The sequence below is a fragment of the Pleurodeles waltl genome, chromosome 6 (genome assembly GCF_031143425.1).
Source record: "Pleurodeles waltl isolate 20211129_DDA chromosome 6, aPleWal1.hap1.20221129, whole genome shotgun sequence".
In the NCBI taxonomy this organism is placed as follows: Eukaryota; Metazoa; Chordata; class Amphibia; order Caudata; family Salamandridae; genus Pleurodeles; species Pleurodeles waltl.
In genome coordinates, this window is record NC_090445.1 from 1,554,564,912 (window position 1) to 1,554,592,274 (window position 27,363).

General features: G+C 43.3%; 1 protein-coding gene across 1 annotated transcript in view; it reads right to left on the reverse strand.

Moving 5' to 3' along the window:
• MASP2 (MBL associated serine protease 2) overlaps positions 1-27,363 on the reverse strand; it is a 352,398-nt gene that overhangs the window by 125,728 nt on the left and 199,307 nt on the right. The window contains exons 9-10 of the mRNA XM_069241231.1: positions 10,647-10,784; positions 4,934-5,008 (exon numbers count right to left, since the gene is read on the reverse strand). Coding sequence (XP_069097332.1) covers positions 4,934-5,008; positions 10,647-10,784 — 213 coding nt within the window. The remainder of the gene's footprint in view (positions 1-4,933; positions 5,009-10,646; positions 10,785-27,363) is intronic.

Below are 27,363 nucleotides of genomic sequence, written 5' to 3' on the forward strand. Positions count from 1 at the left end.
TTACATAGAAGAGAGCATACATCAATATAAAGGTGAGGGAGCAAGGTCAAGAGGTATTGTTATCTGGAAACTGATGGCCAATTGGCGAGTGTTAGACTTGATAGCCATAGGGTGGCCTTCCCCCAACTTTTTGCCTGCCTCCCTCAATTTTTCCGATCTCGGTTTTGCTGGTTTTAGGACTCTGCGCACTTTACTAGTGCTGACCTGTTCTAAAGTGCTTGTGCTCTCTCCCCAAAACATGGTAACATTGGCTCCTACCCAATTGACATATTTTATTTACCTGTAAGTCCCTAGTAAAGTGTACTATCTCCCCAGGGCCTGTAAATGAAATGCTACTAATGGACCTGCAGCCCTGATTGTGCCACCCACATAAGTAGCCCCTTAACCATGTCTCGGGCCTGCCATTGCAAGGCCTGTGTGTGCAGTTTCACTGCCACTTTGACTTGGCATTTAAAACTACTTGCCAAGCCTTAAACTTCCTTTTATTACATATACATCACTCCTAAGTTAGGCCCTAGATAGCCCTACGGCACGGTGCTATGTAAGTAAAAGACAGGACATGCACGTGTACGTTTTTCATGTCCTGGTAGTGAAAAACTCCCAAAGTTGTTTTTTACTATTGTGAAGCCTGCTCCTCTCAGAGACCAGCATTGGAAGTTCCATTTTATACTTTTAAGTGGTAATTTTTGATCTGAAATGAGTGGCATTGTCATGTTTGGTATGGTTGGAATGGTAGTGAGGAATCCTGCATTCACGTGAAGTTGGATTTAACATTACTATTTTAGAAATGCCACTTTTAGAAAGGAGAACTGGTCACTTCAAAAACACTCTTTGAAGTCTTTTACGCTTCAAAGGCACATTTGGGTATTCATACTGGGTCTGTGACCCCCTCAAATCAGACACTACTGAACCTACAACTGGACTCTGTCAGAAAGACTGCAGTGCTGCCCAAAGGAGTCATCTGGACTGCTTTTCTGGAAGGACTGCTCTCCTGCTTGTTGCCCTGCTTCCTGCTGCTCCCTGACCCAGCCGGAAGGAATTTGTCTTCCCCACTCAAGGGATCCCCAAGGGCTTGTCAGCTTGCCTCCTGTTAAGAAGTCTCAGGGCCATCAAAGACTTCACCTAAGACAGAAAATTCATTGTACTAGAATAATTGATGCAACGCCTGCAGAATAGATGCAACTTCTGTCTCGCACCTGAAAATCTGGTGCAGCGCCTGCAGAATTGACAGAGTATATGTTTCATCATCACAGCACATTTGGATTTTCCATGGATCGTCTCAGGGCATCAATTTGTCATCAAACCCCGCACAGCAGTAAGAAACTAAGGCTGCCTGCCTGGAAATTGATGCGTCACCTAAACAGCGAGGAAAGAATTAACACATCACCTCCGTAATGCCTGAAAAATCGATGCATCGCTTTACTTTTCAATGCCTCACCTCCTCTGCGGCCCGCAGCATCTTTATTTTTGATGCATCCCAGGTACTTTGTGCTAAAGAGATGCATTGATTCCCATGGATTAAGACTTATTAAACCTCCAAAAAGTGATATCCTGACGTGTGCATATTGGATTTCTGTTGTTTTGGTCTTATTTTATTCAGATAAATAATATCTATTTTCATAAATAGGTATGGAGTATTTTTATGGTGCTTTCACTGTGTTACTATATGAGTTATTGAACAAATACTTTACACATTGCCTTCTAAGTTAAGCTTGCTTGCTCTGTGCCAAGCTTCCAGAGAGTAAGCACTGGATAATTTGTGTTGTGTTGTGATTTACCCTGACGTTGGTAGGGTGCATACCTCTGCCAACGACAAATCCAATACCTAACAGCTAGGTACTCTTTAGCACCTTCTGGCGCCAGAGCAAGTCATACGTTAAGGACCATCCTGGTGCATAGGAATTTGATACTTTGAAGGTTTTGACCCTTTTGTATCCTCCAGGTTAATGGTATAGCTTTCCTAACAATCTTTCTTTTTTTTTATTTTGGTATCATGGGGTATGGCGGAATTTGTAAAGAGGGATGACTCTGGAGGTAACAAATCAACATTATGTATTTTAAATGGCAATTGATGATTAATGAATTTAGTGATGTATGATTTTTCAGATGCGTATTTATTATGTATGACTTTAATGATGGAAAAAGACTGGTTAGTCTTCTTGTTTTTTTTTATTTATTTTGAAATGTTTTTCTCCTCAATTAAAAACAAAAAAAGAAGCAGGCAAATGAGAGTGACAAGCAATGGTAAGCAATGGGCGGACTCCAAGCCGCTGTATGTTGTTGAAGAGCCACAATGTGTCTAGTAGGATTCAAAACGAGTCTGACTTAGCTGTTTTCAGGATGAATTCTAGTTGGGGCACCTCATTTGAATCGCTACAGAACATTGGGCACAAAGACCTTCATTGGGAGACCTCTGAAGCACATTTAGTCCATATGCTTATTGTAAGCTTCAACACTCTGCTTTTTAGAAGGAACACTTAGGCCATTGGATCATTGGCCAGAGAAACCACATTTTTTTCACATATGAAAACTTCTATTTCATGTCCTGATCTTTGAAACAGAGCTTTCTCACCTAGCATCACTATATTACAGGTAAGGTGCTGTGGAGGTTGGGAAGTGAGGGTAGCATAGAGCTAGCAGCTGCTTGTCCCTCAATGCTACATTGATTGGTTTTATGCTGGATTAGAAACTGAGTGCAGCACTCATACCCCATGCACTGTCTTCCTAAATGCTGGATGGTAGTAGAGGGCAGAGTAACTTTCAAACAGACACTTGACACTTACCTCCACATTGTTTGGACAGTTGGATGCAGGGGGGCATCTGAATGACCTTTGGGTAATCTCTCCTATACCCTTTCAATGTCTGGCTAAGCGGTGGTAGGGAGTGAGGTCAGGAGGCGTAGATCTGTGTCTTGTAGAGGTGGTAACAACATGTACGGTTTAGGGTGGCCTGTAATTCATTCCAAAGAGAATTCCCAACAGCGGTCCAGTGGCAAGAGTACTGAAGCACTGAGGGTTTCATTTACAAGAAACTGGTGCATCATGATCAATGAGCTAGTTTTCTTGTGCTGCCCTGCACGCCCCTAGCGACGCCATGCTAACACCATGCTGTATTTACAGAATAGTGCTTCATGGCGCAGTGTCCACAGCTGCGTCAGCAATTCTAACGCAGTTATGGTGCTAAACCTTAGCATTGTTGGTAATCCAGCAATGCTGGGGGGGCACTGAAAACAGCACAGCGTCACTTTAACGCCTACCCTGAGCAGGCATTAAAAAAATTACGTTGTGACGGCACAGAATGGCACAGTGAAGTCTTGCAGATTTCACTGCACCATTTCTGCAGCCATTTTTGTGGTGGAACACCTATCTTGCATTCATTATACCTGACGCGTGTGTAATGTGGTGCAAGGCTTTACAAACTGGCTCAATGGTAACATTGTGCCAGTTTGTAAATGTGGCACTGTGTGAGGGACTGTTTGCCTTGCCGTAGCATCAAACAAATGGCGCTATGGTGGTGCAAGGGGCTTATAAATGAGCCCCTGAATTTGTAAGAAGCCTCCCAGTGCTGAAAGACATCCACCGATGTTTAAGGGCCCTGCGTGGGCCCCTGCTTATTTTGGAGAGGGGTTTGAGAATGAGCCCGAGGAGGACCCAAAGAGTAAGGTTTCTGGGACTGTGGGTGGGGTGCTACAGTGAAGCACGAACTCCGTCAGCTAGACAGAGGCCAATTCCGTAGCATCTCCACTTGGTGAGCTGTGCTAGATGCATATCGCTGGAGGGGTGCGACCTCCACTGACAGCAATGCGCCACAGGGCTTCTACCACCAGGGTAGTATTGTGACGTTGCTCCTCAAAGTGAGGCAAGACATGCACTACCCTGTGGCATCAAATATTATTCAATGGTGACCATATGTGACCAAAGCAAAAAGCCCTACCTCATTAAAACACTTTGAAATTGTCACGCACAGGGCCAAGAGCAAACTCACCTTACCATACACAAGTAACATGTAGTATATCAAGGTACTACTCTCATTTGTACCGAAATAATTACCCTATGTTAGACTATGTACAGTGATTCTTTAACTGTGTGTAATAGTATTAAAGTACTTTTCTTTTTGTAAAAAAAAAAAAAAAAAACGAAGTACTGGCCGGACATTGATTTATTATTTATCACCTGATGACAGTTACACAATGAATGTCTAGCTTCACACCACTTTCTTGAGCAAGCATCGACTATTTGACTATGCTACTGTGAGAGTCAAGTGCCAATCTGTGAACTTGTTGCTCAGGTTTGGGTCCAAAAGCAAGGTTATAGTTAAGCCAATGGACATCAGTGTTAAATTGCTCAGGCTGATAGAATATGAGCCCTGTACCCCAAAACTGGCCAAGTGGCACCTGAAAATGTCCCTGCATCCATCAAATCCTAAAATAGACTTCTATGTATTTTACACCTTTAGTTTGATTTTTTAAAATAAGTTTTACACCTTCAGTCAACCTACTTGGAACAATAAAATATGCCACCAAGGAGACTAGCTATAATTCAGATTTGGCAATGTTGGAGTATAATACCTAGTGAGAGAATTGTGACTTTGTAAATCATCATAATAGCAAATAAGGTATCTTCATTAAAATGTTTTTAAGCCCAATGGAAGATGCAACCTGCAGCCTAGCTTTTCGGAATGAAAAAGATGTCATTAGTATTCAAAACCGCAATGCAAACATGGTCTTTAACATCAGAACATTGCTAGGGTCTATGCTCTATTTTCCCCCACATTGAATGGGTGAACAATATATATATATGAATATATATATATATATATATATATATATATATATATATATATATATATATATATATATATACACACATACATATATATATATATATATATATATATATATATATATATATATACACACAATGGTCTACATTACCAGGGTCACAGACAGGGAGCGTCTTTTCTCCTGTGGTGGTCTCCCATACGCCTGCTGCTCCACAACGGTAAATGCCTGCAAATAGTCAAGGCAGAGAAGTGAATAATTAACATGTGGATGGGATTACATATAAGGGCACACACAGAAGGTTGAGATACCATGCATTTTAGGCAGGGCCGGCTTTAGGGCAGTGCGAACACGTGCGGCCCCACAGGGTGCAGACCTTGATTGGGGGCGCTGACCTCAGGAGGGCGCTGTGTTTAGCAATAATGTATGAAACTTGTGATTAAAAAGCACCTGCTGAAAAGTTCCTCGTGCGTCCAGCCTTCAGGAAACAATTAAAATGTCAAGATACCTCTTGCTATTAATGTTCCTGCTAGGGAGAGAGATGGGAGTTTTGTCTAATGGCAGCTTTGACTCGCCCTAAAGTAGCACAGAGGGTTAATATGCCTGCTGCAAAGAACAGAACTATATTTTTATGTGGACAGCCAAGTGGATTAGTAAAGCCAGCCTTTACAAGGGCTTTGTAACAAATGAATGTATGGGAAAGTGGGCTATGGAGAGTTGATGGGCACATTTGCCGGGTGATAATAAACAAATCTGAGGAGGTGGACATGGTGTGGAGGTGCAAAAAAACCAAAACTGTCGCACAGGGTGCCACCAGCGCGAAAGCCTCCCTGATTTTAGGACGGGTAACACTGGACGTGTCTGCAGTGTAAAACGCATACTCTGCTGGAGGTAGTGGAGAGGGACCATAGTCTGCCATTGTATGCCAGAAGGTCACAGTGGCAACATCAACCAACGTATTGTGTGACAATAAGAATTAAAGATGGGTAAACAGTGTGTTACAAGGATGTTTTTCACCAAGGGGTTCTGAGTGACATCAAACAGACAATAAGAGCGATCTCATTGAGAACCCTGAGGTGAAAACATTTTTATTCACTTTTTTACCCTTCTATAATTATGTTGTAGATGACCCCCAAAATAATCTGACAAAGCTTTCAATTACTGCATGGGGGGAGTAATGAGGCAGCTGTACATAACCACGCCTCTCCTCCCTGTATCAAATGTAAAATAAACAGTGCCTAGCCTCTTGCCACAGCTGCCCCCTTTATCCGTGCTTCCCTTTACCTCTTCTCCAGAAGCTGTGCTCCTTGTTTTTCAGTTCTGTTCTGACAGGCTCTCAGAGAGCAACCTAGAATTCCTATATGATCTAGCAACAATGGGAAACAGAATCTGTTCAAAACTACTGTTATGTCACACCAGTGAATTACTAGATTTAGAATCCAGTTATTCACACTAGAGGTTCTCTATCAGAACCAGACATAACAAACATATGTATGCATATTTTCTGTGTTTCATTTTATTGGGCTAGTGGTGTGATGTTTTTCTGCTGCTGTTTTTGTGTTGGATAATTAAATTGAACATTGTGTTTTCCTTAGGTTGTTTTCTGCATTCCGTTTCCACTACTTTGTTCTGTTGTGCCCCTTTGTGTTTTAGGTGTATAATTATTTTCAGTTGTGTTATTGTACTATGTTGTAATCTTACAAACATAAGAACATAGGTTGCTTGTTAAAATCAGAGACAGATCACAAAACGTTAGTGCGCAGTCGCGTCTACATAAGGCACAGGCATCCTAAAATCTATAATACTGATTTTTCCAGCAGAAAAAGTTAATTATTATGACAAAGCGACACATTTTTTCCAAATTTGGCTTGCTATAGCCCTGTTGAAATTGGGCCAATTACTACCCTTTCCACATTTGACTGTCTCGGGTAGCGAGGGTGAAAATTCACAAGCTTCTCAGGGAGTAAGGCCCATATTTATACTTTTTTAGTGCCGCATTTGTGCCGCTTTTTGACGCGAAAGTGGAGCAAACTTACAAAATACAATTGTATTTTGTAAGTTTGCGCCGCTTTTGCGTCAAAAAATGATGCAAATGCGGCGATAAAAAAGTATAAATATGGGCCTAAGTGTGGGGGAACGAGCTCAGAACTCAGCAATCAACAAATACAGAACTTAATACCCAATCCAAAGCTTGTTTTTTAGAAAAAGAAAGTACTTTTAATGAAACAACAGACAAATATGACATATTCTAATGTATTGATATGTCACTGTTTTCCCTGCTACGGGTGCTAACACCTTTCTCTACCCAATGCTGTCCTGCAGTCTCTTCTAGAGGAATGAATTAGATCAGGGGTCTCCAAAATTTTCTGTAGGGAGAGCACCTCTGGTCAGTAAAAATCATAGTGAGCTACTGAAAGCTAAACAACTTGCATATTATGACACCCCCACACCCAGCTTCATTGACTTTCAGCCTGATGTTCAAAGAGCCATATCCTAAGGTTTGAACAAATCACTATGGGCCTGATTCTAACTTTGGAGGACGTTAGGATATAATGGACTCGTAATACGGTAGGTGGTATATCCGCCACTTTTGGGACGGTTTAACACCGTCCTCCAAAGTTAGAATCAGGCCCTATGACTTGGGACACTATGACAAGGCTGCCATGTGTGTCAGTGAGAATGTGGTCTTTGGGGATGTATGAACATGTGTGCATATGAAAGGGATATATTTGGATGGGTGACTAAGAGCCTGTGTTGTATGTACTTGCAGTACAGGATATACCTTTAGCTATAGGAGGCACTGTTACATAAAACAAACATACAATCTTTTTTTTATGAGAGAAATGTAAAATGTAGAAAAATGTAACATTTTTCTGCACTTTAAATTTCTCCCATTTTAAAAATTTTTTTGTCTTTTTCAGTTATACTTATGGCACAGTATCTACTGCCCTTTTGGAGCAAGACACCTGTTGTCTGTAAATATTGGAACTGGGAGAAAATTAAAATTAAGAGTTAAACTAATCATTAGGGTAACTTTTCATGTGTTCATCAGGTTGATTCTTAACACTGGTTCTAGTTGGGAACTGCTCCTATGCCTATGTTTGTACTTTGTACAATACATGTGAAACTCTACATAACTTAATAAAATACATTTTTTGAAAAATGTAACTTTCATTTAAATTTTCTCCCATTTAAAAGCATTCAGAAACATAATTTTGTTCACAATTCCAATACTCAGTTTGCAAGGACTTTTATTTAAGAGATAAATACCTCAGTTCTTCAGAAGTTCACCTTTGTGGCCCCGTCCCAGCCATGGTCATAAATCTAACTGAGCAGGGTTCTTTATCTGGCCCTGCTATCTGCAGCCTGATGATAATAACGGAAAATAAGCACAGCCTTCCCCTAACTTTAAAATTGATTTATGATCTTGTGCTTATTTAAAAATGAACTCAAGGCTGTGGGCTACTATGATGGCGTCTGGGAGCTACTGGTAGCTCACGATGGACTGGTTGAGGACACCTGAATTAGACGCAGATGCAGATAACGTTCCCCCACTTATTTAAATGCACAATCAGAAAGCTTGATTTAACACCTGTAGCTGTGGGCTAAATTAGTCTCAACTCTGTTGCTCTTGAATCATTCCATTGCAGTTCTCTGTCCTATCCACAGGCATGGACCAGCAGTGCGTGTTCATTACCTCCTTCACAGTTGAGGAGGAAGGGCGACTGTCACCCACATGTTTGAGATGTGCAGCCTCCCAGTGGAACAGATGAAATGCAGCTTAACAGGCACTAGCTTAGAGGTCTCAGTGCTTTCAGTACTTGTGGGATTCAAAGGCAAGGCACGTGCAACCCTCTTCTTTGGGCAGTGCAAATGAATTTCATAGCAAGGTATTCGCAACCCTTTTCAGGGTTGCTGGAGACAAACCACATGGCAAGCAAGTTGCAACCTTCTTCTAGGTCAATGTGTACTCCGGGCATTTGCAGCCCATGCAAGTCAAACTGCTTTCTCTCAGCAGCATTGTGGCTTCTCGTGCCGTCATCAGCAGCAATGCTGAAATTGAGACCCACTGCAATCATCAACGGAGACACATATAGTTCATTTTGGGGATTCTTTCAGGTGCATTAGATGTGAACCACGGAGGGAGTCCCAGAGACCCACTTACAACAAAGTCTATCCAGGCCAAGTAGACTCCTTCCCTATTCCAACAGGCAGGCTTCTGTGCACTAGGCAGAAACACTGTTCCTCCTAAAGAAACTGCAGTCTTCAGGTGATGTTCTGTTACCTCTGGGTGACTGGCTGTCAGGGAGACCCAGCCTCGGTTACACAGCAATCCTTCAAGTGATCTGCGTAGTACTCCCTTCTTTGGTCAAGAAGAACGTGGAGCTGGAACATAGTGGGTTGGACCGGATCCCACTTTAAAATATTTTCCATAGAGAGGAGGGGATCCACTGCCTCATGCTTTAGAATTGGTTCCAGTTGGTACCTTTTCGCATTACATTTCCAGGCTACTCTCCAGACACAGTCTCTGTGTAAAGTGATGTTTCTCACAGCAGGTACCACTGGGGCTGTCTCCTAGTTGGGGCACTCACAACAAGGGTACAGTGAATTGTGAGATTTCTGTACCTGGCTGTTTACCATCTTCCTGAGCAGTAATCAGGGAGAGGAAAAATGTCAGGCCTTACCTAGAAACCTCCTCACCTTGAACAACAGAAACTGCAGTCCCACATCTCACTCCTACAATCAGTTTTGGCCCTGGAATCACACTAATCTAGGGTGTGCAGAGAGGCCTAGGACTAGCCCTGACATTGTGAGGTCAAGGACCCGAGCCATGATCTGGAAGGGCACACTAATCACACCCTCATTTTGGACAGAGGCACATAAAATGGTGGTGGCTGTGCACCATGTTTTGAGAGTCCTTAGTGTGCCTAGATCTTTTATATGTGACCAGCTGGTTCTTCCTGGTAAATGGACCACTGTTATGTGAAACCTAAAATCTTGCACTGAGATCCTGGGTGAATGTTGAGTGTGTGTGCATCTAGACTGTACCTAGAATACATGCATGGTAGTAGCACTCTGGGTGTGTATGAGCTGAGTACTGAAACCTGTAGCAGAACTCCCTTTTTTGTCTAATTAAATTCGTAATAAGTTTCAGTCGACCATATCAAATACAGATTTGAATTCTACAAAACATACTGTTAACTGTGCATTTGATATATAGTATCATTTAGAGGAAAACGATGATATACAGTCAATTGACCAGTGTGAAAACCTGCTTCTCTTAGTGGGATAACATGATTTGTTAATGCCCATTCCTCTAAATCCCTAGGCACAATTATAGCACACATGTTTGCTGAAAAATTGATTGCAGAGTCATCCTGTAGTGCTGTGGGTCATGAACATCCCCTTTCTTACCTTCATACCTTAGATTTGAAACTTTGTTTCCTTGATCCCTTTCTCAAAGGGCATTATAGACCTTACCACTTTCATTTCATAATCAGCCACAGATGTCATTAACTTAAATTATATTTGATGTTTCACTATTCCTCCTTACTGTACACCTATAGTGTGGCATTCATTCCACTGCCTTTCACAAGAATCTCTCACTTAAATGTTACCCTTGTACTTCATTGGTAAGTCTAAGAAGTAGAAAACTAGTCAATAATAATTTCTTGTCAGCCTGCTGATCCTCATCTACTAATTTTGCATTTAAAAAAACCCTAAAAATATTACTGTCCCCACTCCAATAAGTCTCATGCAGCACCTTTACAGAAAATTTGCAATTCATTAAAGAAATACTCATGTTTTTCAAGGTCTGCTCAAATCCTTAGCACAGAGGATTAGAAGCGCCATCATGTTGCCTTACCATTATTGTTCGCTCTCATGCTGTAGTATGTTCCATTGCAAGTATACTGAATTTCTGCACCATACTGAGTGACACCAGCTTTTGTCACGTAGGCCATCTTTCCATTGTCAATGTCTTCTGGCTGACCACAGTCGATAACTAAAAGCAGGAAAGATCACATTTTCAGTAAAACATATCACAGTGGTTTCTGTGTTTCTGTGGTTAGTGTAACTGGCTATGGATGGTGTAGGCTGGTTTTCTGTGACTACATGAGTCATTTAAACAGGTCTTATTTTGATTTGTATGCCATTTTGTGTTGTTAACTGTCATTTCCTCTTCTCAACAAGAGAAGATAGATTGCCCTGGTCTCCTACAAAGGCCATATTGAATCTAACTTTAGCTTTTAATTTCAGATGTTGCACTTAGTACCGGGATCGTAGTAATGTTGGCTCTGGCTGTTCTTCCTTGCCTCTGCAGATGGGCTAAGGATAGGTCAGACTAGAAGGCGAATCTTAAAGGAAGGGTATATAGAGCACCAAACGTCTAGTTTCTACACTTAACTAGCTTAAACGGAAAAAACAATTATGCATGGTGCCTTATATATCCTTAGATTACTGGGTAAGGCCCTCTGTGCCATCCTTACATATTCAAAAATATAGAGTAGAGTATATGGATCCACTTTCAGAATTACAATCACTACATTAACTGTAGCAAAAAACTATTTTACAGTAGTCCAACATTGTTAATTGTGCTTGTTATATTACTGTTCTTTTCTTAATGAAGGATTTGTTTTGGTAGATTAGGAGTGTTTTTTCTTAAAAGGAACAGCTAACGTGCTTCACCCTCAGAGGCTTGCAGGCCTGAAGTTTTTTTAAGAGTGAGCATATTTTACAAAATATTTTCAATCAGAAAAGAAAATAAATGTCAACCATTGATAGACAAGTAAAACCAAAAGCAAGAATTGTAAAAGCTTTACAAAAAATCCTTTATATGTGAATTATAGTGGTGTGGCATGACACTCATAAGGCACACAGAGGAAGAAAAAGGGAGAATGTGTGCTATTTGTGTAAAGCTATAGAAATACACAACTCTCTATTATATGTAATCCCAGTAAGAACACATCTCACTTAGTGGTTTTCTCAAAGCAAACATTTTTCATTCTTTGTAAATCTATTATGTTGTCAGAAGTCACTTTAAAATACATTGCATTAGGTAACCCTTTACCCCTCTATAGGTTATTATATTGTGCTCATATAGATAAAATAAGAGTGAACGAAAAGGAGCAAGAGAAGAGCATGATACTAGGAAATTGCTCTGGTACCAAATTTTGTTCGCACTAAGTAACGTCTCTGTTGTCGGGAGGGAATGAAAGGAGTGGTCAGTGAGGAAAATAGGAAAGTGAAATACAACCTGTAGTTATAGGTCTGGAGAGGCTTCCCTCAATGATAACTTGAGGTGGTAAAGCAAAGTGTGTAGGCTCATTCAAGTAAGTAAGCTTATCTGTGGTCACTGATATGTCTGTCACTTCGGTCCCAAGAGTAGAATTGTTTTCAGTCTGTGTGGGCTGTGCTCCTAAGTATGAGACAAGCTGCTCTCTGCCATTGGTTAAGACAGAAGTTCATACGCTAACCTCTACAACTTTTGTGTGCAAATCTTTTTAGTGTTTTTACCTTTTTTAACTGTAAAATACACGATAGGGCAAAGCCATGCGAACAGAATTGTATTTAATCCAATAATGAGAAAATCAGAAAACATCCACAGAAATATTTAGCATTACTTTCAGAGTTTGTACAAAACTAGTGTATGTAGTCAATATATTTATCTTTAACTATGGATCCTCTCTTTCATAAACTCAAACATCCGATAATCTTCGCCATCACTGTTATGTTAGCCCATGATATGCGATAGGGGACAGGCTTGTCAGTAAATTGCCCTGTGGTTTTATAGCACATAGTGTGCCCCGTGACAAAGTACAGGAGTTAATAGAAAGGCTGAGGAGGCTATCCTCGCAGCCAGTAACCAGCTATAAGTGATTCACGATTCTGTATTGCTGCAAAGGACCACGCCACACAATTCACCACAAATTGGCAACAAGGGAGTGATAGTGCCTCCTGCGTGTCTTCCACATGCAGTACTGCCCAGTCTACTTGCCTCTCGACCTGACCCGGTATCTGCTTCTCTGCAGCCTCTTTCTCCTAGCGCGGACTGCCTCCGGAGGTCAGCGGACCCTGCATCGGGCGGGAGGTGTAGGAGTCTGGCCTGGCTTATAGTGGGTACCTTGTGGTACTTACACCCTGTGCCAGGTCCAGTTATCCCTTATTAGTAGAATAGAGGTATTTCTAGCAGCTTAGGCTGATAGAAGGTAGCTATGGCAAAGCTTAGGCTGAACTAGGAGGCATGCAAAGCTCCTACTATACCACTTATATCATATAGCACAATATCATAAGAAAACACAATACTCAGAGTTACTAAAAATAAAGGTACTTTATTTTTATGACTATATGCCAAAAGTATCTCAGTGAGTACCCTCAGTTATAAGGTAAGTAATATACACACGTCATATGTACACAAACCCAAAACAGGTAAGTAATAGTAGGAAAAGTAATGCAAACAGTGTAGAATTACAATAGGATGCAACAGGTGAACATAGTTCTAGGCGCAACACAAACCATATACTCCAAAAGTGGAATGCGAATCACGAATGGACCCCAGACCTATGGGAGCTTGTAGAGGGTCGCTGGGACTGTAAGAAAACAGTCAGGGTGTCCAAGATACCCCACCCCAAGACCCTGAAACGTAGGAGTAAAGTACCCCTACTAACCCAATAGGACACAATAGTCGTGATAGGGGGATTCTGCAAGAACCACAAACACCAGCAAAGCACTGTAGACGGATTCCTGGACCTGAGGACCTGCAAAGCAAGGGGACCAAGTCCAAGAGTCGCGATAGTGTCTGGGGGGGGCAGGAGCCCGGGAAACCCCGGATGAAGGTGCAAGAAGGCTGCCTCCGGATGGAAGAAGCCTATGATTCTGCAACAAAAAAGAGAGCTAGGAACTTCTCCTTTGGATGGAAGATGTCCCACGGTATACTGGAGGTTGCAGAAGTGTTTTCACGCAGAAATATTGCAAACAAGCCTTGCTAGCTGCAAGAGTTGCAGTGGGAGTTTTTGGATGCTGCTGGGGACAAGGAAGGGCCAGGATATAGCCCCTTGGAGGAGGAGACAGAGGGGGTGCTCGGCAACTCCGAAAGCCCCCACAGAAGCAGGCAGCACTCGCAGAAGTACCGGAGCAGGCACTTAGAAGATTTGTGAACCGCAGAGTCACAAAGGAGGGTCCCACAACGTCAGAGTCCAACTCAGAGGGTTGAGCACTGCAGGACGGAGTGCTGGGGACTCAGGCTAGGCTGTGCACAAAGGAATCCTTGGAGCAGTGCACAGAAGCTGGAGCAGCTGCAAATCACGCAGTACACAGGTTTGCAGTCTAGCGTGGGGAGGCAAGGACTTACCTCCACCAAACTTGGACTGAAGGATCACTAGACTGTGGGAGTCACTTGGATATAGCTCCTGTGTTCTAGGGACCACGCTCGTCGAGATGAGAGGGGACCAAGAGGACCAGTGATGCAGTCTTTTGGTGCCTGCGTTAGCAGGGGGAAGATTCCGTCGACCCACAGGAGATTTCTTCTTGGCTTCCAGTGCAGGGTGAAGGCAGACAGCCCCCAGAGCATGCACCACCAGGAAACAGTCGGGAAAGCCGGCAGGATGAGGCGCTACAATGTTGCTGGTAGTCGTCTTGCTACTTTGTTGCGGTTTTGCAGGCGTCCTGGAGCAGTCAGCGGTCGATCCTTGGCAAAAGTCGAAGAGGGAAGTGCAGAGGAACTCTGGTGAGCTCTTGCATTCGTTATCTGAAGAATACCCCAGAGGAGAGACCCTAAATAGCCGGAAAAGGAGGTTTGGCTACCAAGAAAGGAGATTGGCTACCAAGAAAGGTAAGAGCCTATCAGAGGGGGTCTCTGACATCACCTGCTGGCACTGGCCACTCAGAGCAGTCCAGTGTGCCCCCAACACCTCTGTTTCCAAGATGGCAGAGGTCTGGGACACACTGGAGGAGCTCTGGGCACCTCCCCTGGGAGGTACTGGTCCGGGGAGTGGCCACTCCCCTTTCCTTTGTCCAGTTTCGCGCCAGAGCAGGGCTGGGGGATCCCTGAACTGGTGTGGACTGTCTTATGCAGAGATGGGCACCATCTGTGCCCATCAAAGCATTTCCAGAGGCTGGGGGAGGCTACTCCTCCCAGCCCTTCACACCTATTTCCAACACCCTCTCTCAGAGGAAATCCTTTGTTCTGCCTTCCTGGGCCGGGGCTGCCCAGACTCCAGGAGGGCAGAATCCTGTCTGAGGGGTTGGCAGCAGCAGCTGCAGTGGAAACCCCGGAAAGGCAGTTTGGCAGTACCCGAGTTCTGTGCTAGAGACCTGGGGGATCATGGAATTGTCCCCCCAGTACCAGAATGGTATTGGGGTGACAATTTCATGATCTTAGACATGTTACAAGGCCATGTTCGGCGATACCATTGTGACGCTATACATAGGTAGTGACCCATGTATAGTGCACACGTGTAATGGTGTCCCCGCACTCACAAAGTCTGGGGAATTTGCCCTGAACAATGTGGGGGCACCTTGGCTAGTGCCAGGGTGCCCACACACTAAGTAACATGGCACCCAACCTTCACCAAGTGAGGGTTAGACATATAGGTGACTTATAAGTTACTTATGTGCAGTGAAAAATGGCTGTGAAATAACGTGGACGTTATTTTACTCAGGCTGCAGTGGCAAGCCTGTGTAAGAATTGTCTGAGCTCCCTATGGTGGCAAAAGAAATGCTGCAGCCCATAGGGATCTCCTGGAACCCCTATACCCTGGGTACCTAAGTACCATATACAAGGGAATTATAAGGGTGTACCAGTGTGCCAATGTGAATTGGTAAATTTAGTCACTAGCCTGCAGTGACAAATTTAGAAAGCAGAGAGAGCATAAACACTGAAGTTCTGGTTAGCAGAGCCTCAGTGATACAGTTAGGCACCACACAGGGAACACATATAGGCCACAAACTTATGAGCACTGGTGTCTTGGCTAGCAGGATCCCAGTGACACATAACAAACACACTGACAACATAGGGCTTTCACTATGAGCACCGGGCCCTGGCTAGCAGGATCCCAGTGAGACAGTGAAAACACCCTGACACATACTCACAAACAGGACAAAAGTGGGGGTAACAAGGCTAGAAAGAGGCTACCTTCCTACAGGAGGCCTGCATCAGTTCTCGACAGGGGCTTGGCTGAGAGCTGCTAGTCATCGCAGCACACCCCGAGGCGGGCGTGTGGTAGCCTAGTCTGATGCGGTGAGCTGGCAGTGTATACACGCACATCGAAGCGATGGCGCTGGGTTCTCATCCTTATACTGCCGGGACAACGCTAGTGAAGCGGTGCAGTGAGTTGGCAGCATCTGCACGTGCTTCGTAGCAACGTGCTGTGTTCTGTTCCTTGTGTTACCAGAACAAAGACCAGGAGGAGCGCTCATGTCCTGGCAGTCGGAGGAGGGCTGTTGCAGCTGATAATTGCTGGACACTCCCTGCTGGTTGCGCCTGGCTGTAGTGGGCCCACACCAAGAAACCACGTGGCTGGTGATCAGTCCCCAGAGACAACAGAATCAGCAGAGACAGATCTAGTTAGTGGAAGGTACTTGTTAGGAACACTTGCACATTGAAAATAATTTAAAAAATAAATGTGTCAGGAGCACAGACACATAAGTGATTAACCTCTAGTGACCAATAAAATCTCCATAAAAAAAAGGAACTCAGGGCCTTTCCTCTGCCCTATACCTTGGTCATCTTAAATCCTGGGGAACGTGCAGACAGCTATTCCTAGAACGCAAATAATAAAGAGACATAGCATATGTGTTTTTTGTCTCCCACCAATCACCGTTTTTCAATTTTGACTACAAAATGTCATCCATCCCTGCTCTTGAGCCGTTTGTTGTAGAGGGTCCTCCTTCTGCACCAGCTGTTCGAAGGAAAGAATGGATTGATAGGCTGGAAACCTACTTCCCAGCAGTGGGGTTAGACAATGATATAACCCCCACACTTCTACACCTTGGAGGTGCGGCAATTCATAAACTGGGCAAGTCAGTAGTGGAATAAGGCCCACCTTTCACTTACCAGTCACTTAAATGGGCCCTGACGGCTCATTTTGAACCTCTAGTGAATCCAGACTAGGAGAGGTTTTTATTAAAGCAAGCTAGGCAACTCCCTGAAGAATAGCTTGACACCTTCTACGCAATGCTAAAAGAACTTGCAAGCACCTTCACATTGCCGGATGTAGACGATGAGATCCGCGCACAATTTATACAAGGCTGTGCATCTGTCAAGCTGCGAGAAAACATCCTACAGGTGCCTGGCATGTCTATGGTGAACTTACTCACGATGGACCACTCCAAAGAGCTGTCAAAGGTGCACACAGCACATATGGAAGCTGCTCTGCAGACCCAGATCAAGGTGGAACCTGTGAATGCAGTCACTTTGGGGGCAACGGACAAAATGAAGACCAGGCCAAAATCTGCCACAAGCTCATGAGTATGTTAACTGTGTGGTGGGCTGTTTCCTCATCAAGGTCCTTGCCCTGCTCAAGGCAAGAAATGTTCAAACTGTAATGAAATTAACCATTTTTGCCAAAGTGTGCTGTTTGTCTGCACATCGGAAGTAGCAAAAACTCTAACCAATCAACCTAGTACAACAACCAATGAATATGATATGGACGATGATGATGATGAGGAGGACTGGGGCTGTCCACATTGTACACGCCAAGCAGCTGGGAGGGTGTCCTCAGAGACGCATACTGAGGTGCACTGTACTTCTTGAAGGTCACAGGGTTCCTGTTTTGATCGACACTGACGCATCCATTAATATATTAGCACAATCAGTGCTGCAAACTCATCCCATACAGCCTCAGCTGCATCCAATGTCCACTTGGGTGTATGCTTTTGTGTCCTCTCAACCACTACCTTTGGCAGGAGTTTTTACAACAGATATTTCTCATGATGAGAATTCAATTCGCACCAAGATCTATGTCACCAGGACTGGGCCTGAAATGTTGCTGAGCTGCAAAACGGCTGAACAACTTAATCTCATCTCTTTTACCTTTAGTGTACACCTTGGGACTGTTGGTAATCTTATAGCCGAGTTTAAACCATTTTGTGAAGGGATTGGTTGCTTGAAAGACCGTCTGATACACCTGCATATAGACAAATCTGTTTAGCCGGTTGCCTTAAAGCATCGACAAGTGGCATTCCATCTGTGCCCTAAGGTGGAAGCTGAACTCCGGAAGCTTGAACAAGCCGACATTATCGAGCGTTTGGAAGGTCCCACACCCTGGGTGTCACCAATTGTAAACCCAAGCAGCCTGGCGAGGTCAGGATCTGTGTCAAAAGGTGTTTGCCTATTGTTGCCATCAAGCGGGAGCAACATTTAACACCTACAGTCAATTACATTGTTGCAGAGGTGCCTGGATCCAAGTGGTTTTCTAAAATGGATCTGCATGCTGGGTATCACCAAGTACTGTTGGATCCTGACTCTAGAGTCATCACAACTTTTTCTACCCATGTCAGTCTGCAAAGGTACAAACGCCTGAGTTTCCGGATATCCAGTGCTGCAGAGGTGTTTCTGGACACTATTATGGGGATGCTCACTGGTCTGTCAGGAGTCATCAATGTCACCGATGACACCCTGGTACATGCCCCTACCATCGAACTACACCTTCACCATTTGAGAGCGACCTTTAAGCAACTGCAAGAGAGTGGTCTCACACTTTACGGAGATAAATGTGTATTCTTACGGAAAGCAGTTGCATTCTTAGGATATCGTTTCTCTGGAGAGGGAGTAATGCCTGATCCTTCCAATGTACAGGATATTCAGTCAGAATTTGCACCCATCAATGTATCGGGTGTCCGCATCTGTTTGGGTATGATCAATTACTGCGGACGCTTCAACAGAAATCTCACAGTTTTGACGGCCCTGCTCCAAGACCTGATAAAATCAAATTCTGTATGGGAGTGGGGGCCCAAACAAGAAGCATAATTCCAGTCCACCAAAGCGGCTCTCTCAGAGCACACCACATTGGTATATTTAGATCCCAACAAAGAGTCAGAGTTGTCGGTCGATGCCAGCCCTTCTGGTCTAGGGGCTGTGTTGGCACAAAAGCAAGAGAATGGAGAGTGGGCTCCCATGGCCTATGGTAGCCATGCGCTAACAGACACTGAAAAACAATATTCCCAAGTTGAAAAGGAGGCTATTGCGGTGTATGGGGTTGTCGCCATTTTCATCTATATCTATATGGCCAGCCGTTCATTGTTCATACGGATCATAAACCATTCATACCCCTTTTCAATGGATCTTCATCTAAACCTCCTCCAAGAATTGAGAAGGGGATCCCACAGTTGCAGGACTACTGTTTCACTGTAGTCTACCGATGTGGCTCTCTCAATCCAGCGGATTTTTTTGTCTAGGCATGCGAGGCCTGCCACCTCTTGTGAAACTGTTGATGCTGATGATGTGGAGGAATATGTGTGTTTGGTGGTGGAAAGGTCAAGGCCACTGCCTATTTCTTTAGATGCAATTAAGACAGCCACAGCAGATGATGAGTGTTTTCAACTGGTCATGTCAGCAGTGGCCTCTGGGAACTGGCATAACATTCTACAACATGTGGCTCAAAGAACTGTGGAGCCCCAGCTGACTCTATCCTCGTTACACAAAGTCAGACATGAGTTAGCATTGTCCTAAGAAGGATTTTGGGAGTTTGCCTGACGGCCATCACATATTCCTAGCAATTGATGATTTCTCCTAATATCCAGAGGTTGAGATCTTACAATCCATCACCGCCTCCCAATACCATTCCCCGTCTGGCGAAGATCATGACAACACATGGGTTGTCGCATGAAATTCAAACTGACAATGGACCACCTTTCCCTAGTCAGGAGTTTCGCCGAATATCTGAAGTATCGGGCATCACTCACAAGAAGATCACTCCTCGATGGCCACAGGCAAATGGGGAAGCGGAACGATTCATGAGGACGCTCAATAAAGTGTAAAATTGCTGTGGCAAGTGGTCAAAATGTGGACCGTGCCATATATGCTTTTCTATGTGAATACCGACTCACCCTTCGTGTTACCCAGTTCCATGTGTATAAATCTGATGGTGTGAGACACCATTCCTCATGTAACTGATTCTTCCGAAGTCCATGACAGCGCAACTGAGGCACTCTCACTGAGGAAGGTCTAAAATTAGAAAGTGTTGAGGAAACATAGGGCAAAGAGGAGAGAGATCCATGTTGGCGACTCTGTTCTTGTGGAAAACAAATGGTTGGGGAGCAAGTTTATGCTGCTCTTTGAAAAAGAACCATGGGTGGTGAGTGCCATAAAGGGCACTATGGTGACAGCTGGTAAAGGTCATAAAACCATCACAAGGAAGACATCATTTTTTAAGTTATTTCGGGGGCCTGGTCATGATCAGGAAAAGGGTGAGTGAGTTCCAGTTGGAAAGTTTGTTTGAAGCTGATGGACAAATCTTTGCAGATCATCCTGATGGTCGACCCACGTCTCTGGGTCAGCCTTTGAATGCAACTGACTGTCAGTCATCACCTCTGGATGCATTGGAAATGCAGGACTCTGAGCAATCTGGAGTACATGTTCAGGAGGTGCCTGAATCGCTGATGAATGTCCCTCTGTCACAGCGACGAGGAATGGAGAGATATAATTTAGATCCTCGACCACAAGGCTCGTCGCGACTGCAGGGATTTGTGGTGGACTAACTGCTAAAGTGTTATTTTTTTGTTTGTGTTTGTTTTATTTTTGTTTGGTATGGGGAGGAATGTTATGTTTATCATGGGCTAGCCCATGATATATTATCTGGGAGGGGCTTGTCAGTGAATTGCCCCATAGTTGTATAGCACATAGTAGGCCCGTGACGAAGTAGAGGAGTTAATAAAAATGCTGAGGAGGCTATCCTCGTGGCTAGTAACCAACTATGGCCCTGATTTATACGTTTTTTGCACCTCAGTACTGCCATTTATTGACGCAAAAGCGGTGCAAACGTACGAAATAGAATTGTATTTTGTAAGTTTGTGCTGCTTTTGCATCAATAAATGATGGTAATGCGGCACAAAAAAAGTATAAATCAGGGCCTATATGTGTGTGAGTGATTCATGCTTCGGTATTGCTGCAAAGGCCCACGCCACACAATACACCACAGTCACCATCTGTATGTTCATCAAATTAATTTTCTCAGTGGCCACAAATTCTACCGTGTTTACGGGGACAATCACAGGCCTTGAAAATTGGTTCCTGAAGCAGTCAGCACCTATCCATGCCTCATCTCCATTTCCCCAAGGAAGGAGGAGTCTTTCATCCAGTTTTGTGCAATTTCTCGTTCCTCGTCCTCCAGCACGCCTATGTCTGCATCCCATTCCTCCCACTCCCTCCGTAGCTTTTACATTGTGTCAGAGGCAGAGCCAGCCTTAGCTGAGACAGTGCCCGGGGTGGAGAGAAATGTGGCGCCCTTGCTGATGAAGTGAGTTAAATGAGGCAGCAGGGTGTCCTGTTTGTGTTGAATGGTCAATACCTGGGTGAACAGCCTCTGACCCCTGAACACAAACCTACCCGGAGCTCCCCCAGCTCACCTAAATTACCACAGATGATGGTTTTCTTTATGTGTGTCAGCAGGGGTGAGAGGGTGAAGAGAGGGCAAAGAATGGGGCTAAAGGGGTGTTGAAAACATCACCTGCAGCATGATAATGAAGAACTAAAACCCCTTTAAACTGGCAAATAAGACAGAAACAAACAGGCAGGGACAAGGCTGGAGCACGATGAGAAGGGCGCTGCTGTTGGCATAACCTTAATGTACACAGCTCCATGCACCCCTCACAATATTGGCGCCCTGGGCCTGGGCCCAGCTCGTCCATGCTAAAGACCAGCCCTGGTCAAAGGATTTGATGATCAACATTCTATACTGACATGATACTTTCCCAGTCAAGGGGAGAGGAGAACTGCTGTACTCAGGTATGTCTTTATAAGTGAGCAAGTATAGCCTTGGAGCATGTTGTAGCTAAAGATTACTGTAGAATTGTGTATATACCAGTCCAAATTCCTCCTTAATCTGACGTCTCGTCAGGGGTAGTAAGCGCTATATTAATACTATTAGAATGACAATTACAATTACAAATGCCGTTTGTAATGAGTGCAGCTCTTGCTCAGTCTTGAAACCTTTTCTATTGCCTGTCTCTGCAAATGAGCCTATCATTATGTTGTATTGTTCTTTTGCTTCAATGTAAAAATCTTAATAAAAATAATATTTAAAAAAATCTGAGAATGCATTCAATGTCCTTCTTTGTCACATCGCTCGAAGTTGAGCTGCCTAGTAAGTCCCACCCGTGAAACCCTCCATGGTGAATACCTCAGACAGTGCTGTGCTTAACCACAACAGGGCTTGACCAGTAATTCTTCCACTCTAATCTATCCCCCTTTAGCTGCCTTCCACGTTGCCAACATTGTTTGTGTAGCTGGGATAATCCTTTATGGCATATAGATAATGCAGCGGGCATTGTCTCTAAGTGCCCATACTTCGAAGGCATAAGCAGACCTGGCTCCTCACCTACACTGGCGGAGTAAATCCATTCATTCACTGCGATCAATTGCTTGGCTTGACAGCATGCTTCTGGATCAATCATCGCAAGACCTCCATCATAACTGGATTTACAAAATTTAGCATAGGAGACTCTTGGGTGTCTCCTATTCCATTGAAAAGATCTTAGTAGTGACTTTGTGTTATTCATATATTTGCGGGGTATGATGAAGGGAACATTTTGAAGAGTGTACAACAGCTTAAGGTGGATGACCGTCTTAACTAGAGCTATACGCCACATTATAGAGAGCTGAAGGGGCATCCACACCTGTGTGTCTCTGCAAACTTCTTTCAAACAGTGAATCAATATCATCTATCCTAGCTGTTTCGGTATTCAGTGTGACCTGTATGCATGAGTATCCGATGCTACGTGTACTGACTTGGCTCCCATGGTCAAAGACCCATGAACCCAGCTTTTCCCCTCAGACATAGGAGGAATAACTTTGACCTCTGCCTCTTTTTAACATAGATGTGACCTGAACTTGAGGGTTTTGCTGTGTGTCACGAAGTATGAACAAGGTTTTTCATATTCAATACTATCTTTGTTTGTTTTCTCTCAGTGGTAATATAACAATAGAACTTATAAATGCGACTATAACAATAATTGCACTTGTGATTTTTCTCTCTCACCGTAACTTGCTCCAAGTTAATAAAATTAGTGAAGGTCATTTACAGCCAAAACATGTTGACCATTTTGATGTGGGAATGATTATGATTCCTAACATCGCCATTTGTTTTTTAACCTTATCAGTAGTCCCTATAATAAATTATGCCTTGGATGTACCTGTAGATAACTCTAACTATTTATATCTAGTATATATGGATCACATTCCTTTAAAAAAATATTTATATCCTTATTTGTGCTCCCCATCTAGTCGAGCCCACCCGGGGTAAATACTCTTCCCAGGGAGAAGAAGGGAACGGGGTAATGAAGCATGCCATCATTGGAGGTTGAGAGTTCCACAAACCTAACCAAATGTAGTTTAGCACATATTGGTCAGTCACGTACCATAGCATAGTCGGATTCACGATACTTTGTTGGTTTTTGTTTCCTTCTATTTTTCATTCTCCAAATGGTCTAATAATAAAATGTGAGAATACTATAAGGTTATAAATAATTCTATTTCCAAAGTACATCTATTGAGCAAGTACTATCCAGTTACTTGCTTCAAATGACTTCCCTTCGTATGTAGTCTTACTTCAAGGTTGCAACTCGGGAAGATTGTGCTATTTGCTCATTGGAAAAATGTTTAAGTTCTATTATGTTCATAATGATGTTGGAGTATTCATGGTCAATCATCCTAAAGGACGAGGTGTATGGTACTTCCAAAGTATATTTGCTCTCAAGGACTTTTTGTGACATACACCACTGTTGCAATTCATCCATTGCTCAACCCTAAATTGTGGTCCAATCTGATATTGGAATGTTTTTCTAAGTTTGTATGTTGTCGAGTCATGGCATATGTCGAAGCATTTTGGTTTGTCAAGAAATGTCTTCTGCCAATATAGTGACCTACGAATTCAGAATTACACACAATATTCCTCTTCCATACCAGACAACTCATTCTGCTATTTTCTACATTACTACTGAGGTATAGTTTTTAAGCCTTCATAGTCTAATCTTTCGTGTGTACCGTGAATGGCCTGGCTTCAGGTACTGTTGACTATTTGCACTTAGAGACTGAAACTTGCATTGCTTATATATGCCACCTTTTGCACTGTAACCTTTTCTCTATTAAATTCATAGATCGCCGTTTGTAAGAAAGAAGAACCCACGCAGCTGTACATCAAGGTCTAATGATTTCTATGCCTTGAAAACAAAAGTGCTATAAAAACAGCCTGCGTTGACCGTGTGATAGCACTTTGTTTTTACTTTTAGCTGTGCTGCTGTACAACAGGTCTGTAAAACATTGCCAAAGCCAATTGATCTTGAGCGTAGGTGAGGCCCTTTAGCTTTACCAATGTTTATTAATTTATTTGTTTAAAAAAACAGTGCTTTGTAATCCAGTCTGATTTACTAAGCCAATAACACAAGGCCATGGCGTCATGTTGAAGAAAGGCTTGAGAGGCCGCAGCGCTGACCAGAGAAAGGGTCCTTTAAGCCAAGGCTCTGGCTACTCAGTTCTGTCCACAGATACTGCCCGGGGGAATAATGATGATGCCAGCTCCGTGGAAAAGACTTGTGTGCAGTTATTGGGAGCAGGGTAGGTGGCAAGAGAACAGCAGAGCGCTCTCTGCCTTTTGCAGGCCATCTAGGTGGGTGAAGGAGCATCAGAAAGCAGCAAAGAAACCAAATGAAGGAGTGGGTTGAAGGGGGAAGAGTACCCTGGTCTGCTCAAATAATGAAGTGAATGTGAACTTGTGTAATGTAACTGGTGCTCATGTAAAGCATTTCAATGCCATCGGGTCCAGTCATGACTATATGATACAAGAAAAAAAGCAAGCAGGAGGCAGTGGGAGTAGGCGAGAAATAGTACCTCAATCATATTGAGAGCATCGGATGGGCACAGAATTAACTTGAATTAATCTGTGCTTGGTCGCTGCTCCATAGAACTGAAAATTACATTACATCTGGTCTGGCCAATTAAGGAGGCTGTAAAGAAGAATACGGGAATCCAACAAATGATAGTCAGTTGGTGGTCTCCAAGCCCTTTTTTGTATACAATAGTGTCTCGCAAGCGCATGTACTCACAGGCTTGACCTTAAAAACGAAGGTCCTGATTACGAACTTTGCGGAGGGGTTTACTCCGTCCCAAATGTGACAGATATCTGATCCACCATGTTCCAAGTTCCATAGGATATAATGGAACTTGTAATACCATGGTTGGGATATCAGTCACATTTGGGACCAAGTAATAGTGGATGATAAACCTCCTTCTGAGGGAAACTGAAATACCACATACCAAGCAGAGAAGAGATCAATGCACCATTCAAGAGACATGTCCTTTGCCCCCCATCCCCACCCCTGGCAAGGACATGCCTTCTAATTGGTGGGAAGCCTGCAATCCACACAGACTACTAATGCAACATCTTGCCTCTGAGGAGCTTCTCAGTGAAGTCCACATGCTCTCCTCTGAAATGTCCATTCCTAGCAGTTCAAAGGAATACATAGACATAGTGCTGACTACTGGTAATACATTGCTTGAGAATAAGCATTGCTGTCAGATGAACACAATTTTTTTCTCACCTGGTCACTCATGTACAGTTTTTTAAATAAGCTGAGCTGGGTTAGACCCTCCAGTTCCGATTCAGTTTGGTCCGTTATTCTATTCATCAATTGCATATTAACTGAGGAGCCATGAAATGCATCATTTAGAACTTGCTAAAAGGTTGGCTGGAGACGGGGGCTCCAGTGAAGGAAGGGATAGTTCTTCACACTAACATTCTTCTGTTCCAGAAAATGACATACCCAAGCAATCTAGCAAGTGCTTTCTATTCCACAAAAAATATTTTGACGTAGATATTGATAACAGTGATGTCACTACTGGAGTAACATCTCTGTTTCTAGATGTTTCTTTTAACCGATTACTAGGGTCCGAGGGACACACTTGATATCTCTCAGTGCTTTTCAATGTGTTTTATTTCATTTGTTGCTATTGTTATAATGAGACATTCACTTTGGGATTTGTTCTGATTTATTTGGTTATATTTGTTCAAAAGGTTATCCCATCAAAATGTTATGACTTTGTTGTGTTTGACCATGAATCTGGATCTAGACAACACTGGTCAACGTTTAACATGGACTAAGGAGGCAGGGCATTCTATCATAAGCTTACCGACCTCCAGAGAAAGATTCAAGGTCTTATATCTGGTTCTTTACAAGCAATGTTTCGGATGTTTAAAGCTATTCTAGTTGCATCTCATTGCGTAAATTCCTGCTGGAACGAGTATTCAAATTATGCTACTTCAGGGCACTGCATTTCAGATCTTCACATTTGACATTGCACTACAGAGATCTACTTTCAAAATGCCTATCTAGTATGCTCACACCGCATGCCTATCTCAGAATAAATCCCCACTCCCACCAATGCCCAAACCCATTCTCCCTTTAATACAAATCTACAGCAACACAAGAGATCACACCCTTGACAATTGCATTGCACCTTAATGATCCCCAGCCTAAAGCTAGGGGCTTTAGGACAAAAAGGTAGATTCCTGCAACTCTGATCTGGAACATGCAGAAAATGCTTCCATTACTTACCGATAATGGCATTACTCCTAGTCCTATTCCCTCACCTTCCTTAAACACCAGTGAGGCCCGTTCCTCCCTCAGGCCCCACCCTTCCCAATATAAAACACCACCTATCCCTACCCCCTCCTGTACATAAACAAGTCAACCAGAAACTCAGTTGTCTCGTACCATTAGGACCTAGCTGCTATTCGAGAGCACCTGGAACGCAGGTCTAATCAAGGGGACTGGGACACCCTTCAGATAACAAGCCAAGTTCGCTGCCGAAGCATTAAACGTCCCGTGCAAGGACAGCCATTGAACGGCTGACAGAAGCCTTGCGTTCACTACCGCTAAGAAAGACCTCTATCATGCCACTGAGACATTTGACACCTCATGGATGCAACTATCTCCTATCCTTTCATATATGCCCACTGGAATGTGTTTTAAGCAGGATGTGAATTGAAGTAGGCAGATTAATGACCCAGTGTATTAACCACTTAGCAGGTGGTATTTCTGCCACAGTAAAAGGCAATTTTTCAAATTTTTCAATATTTAACATGACATAAGTTGCTTCTTTTTTAGCCATTAGTTGTTGTCGTGTTAAATCAAATGTGAAAAATATGTCACTTGCGCTAAAGTGTTGCCAGGGAACGTGACCTGCCTTCAATGTTTGTAGTGTCCAACCTAACTGCATAATTGATTTTAGTTGAGTCTGTCCATGGTGTAATGAGGACATGTTGCTCTGTACTATGTCTATTGCAGAGAAAACAATGTTGTTAAACATGTATATTTGGTTGGACAGGGTACTAATCCCATTATCTACAACAGCTAATGCCTTCAGTAAATTT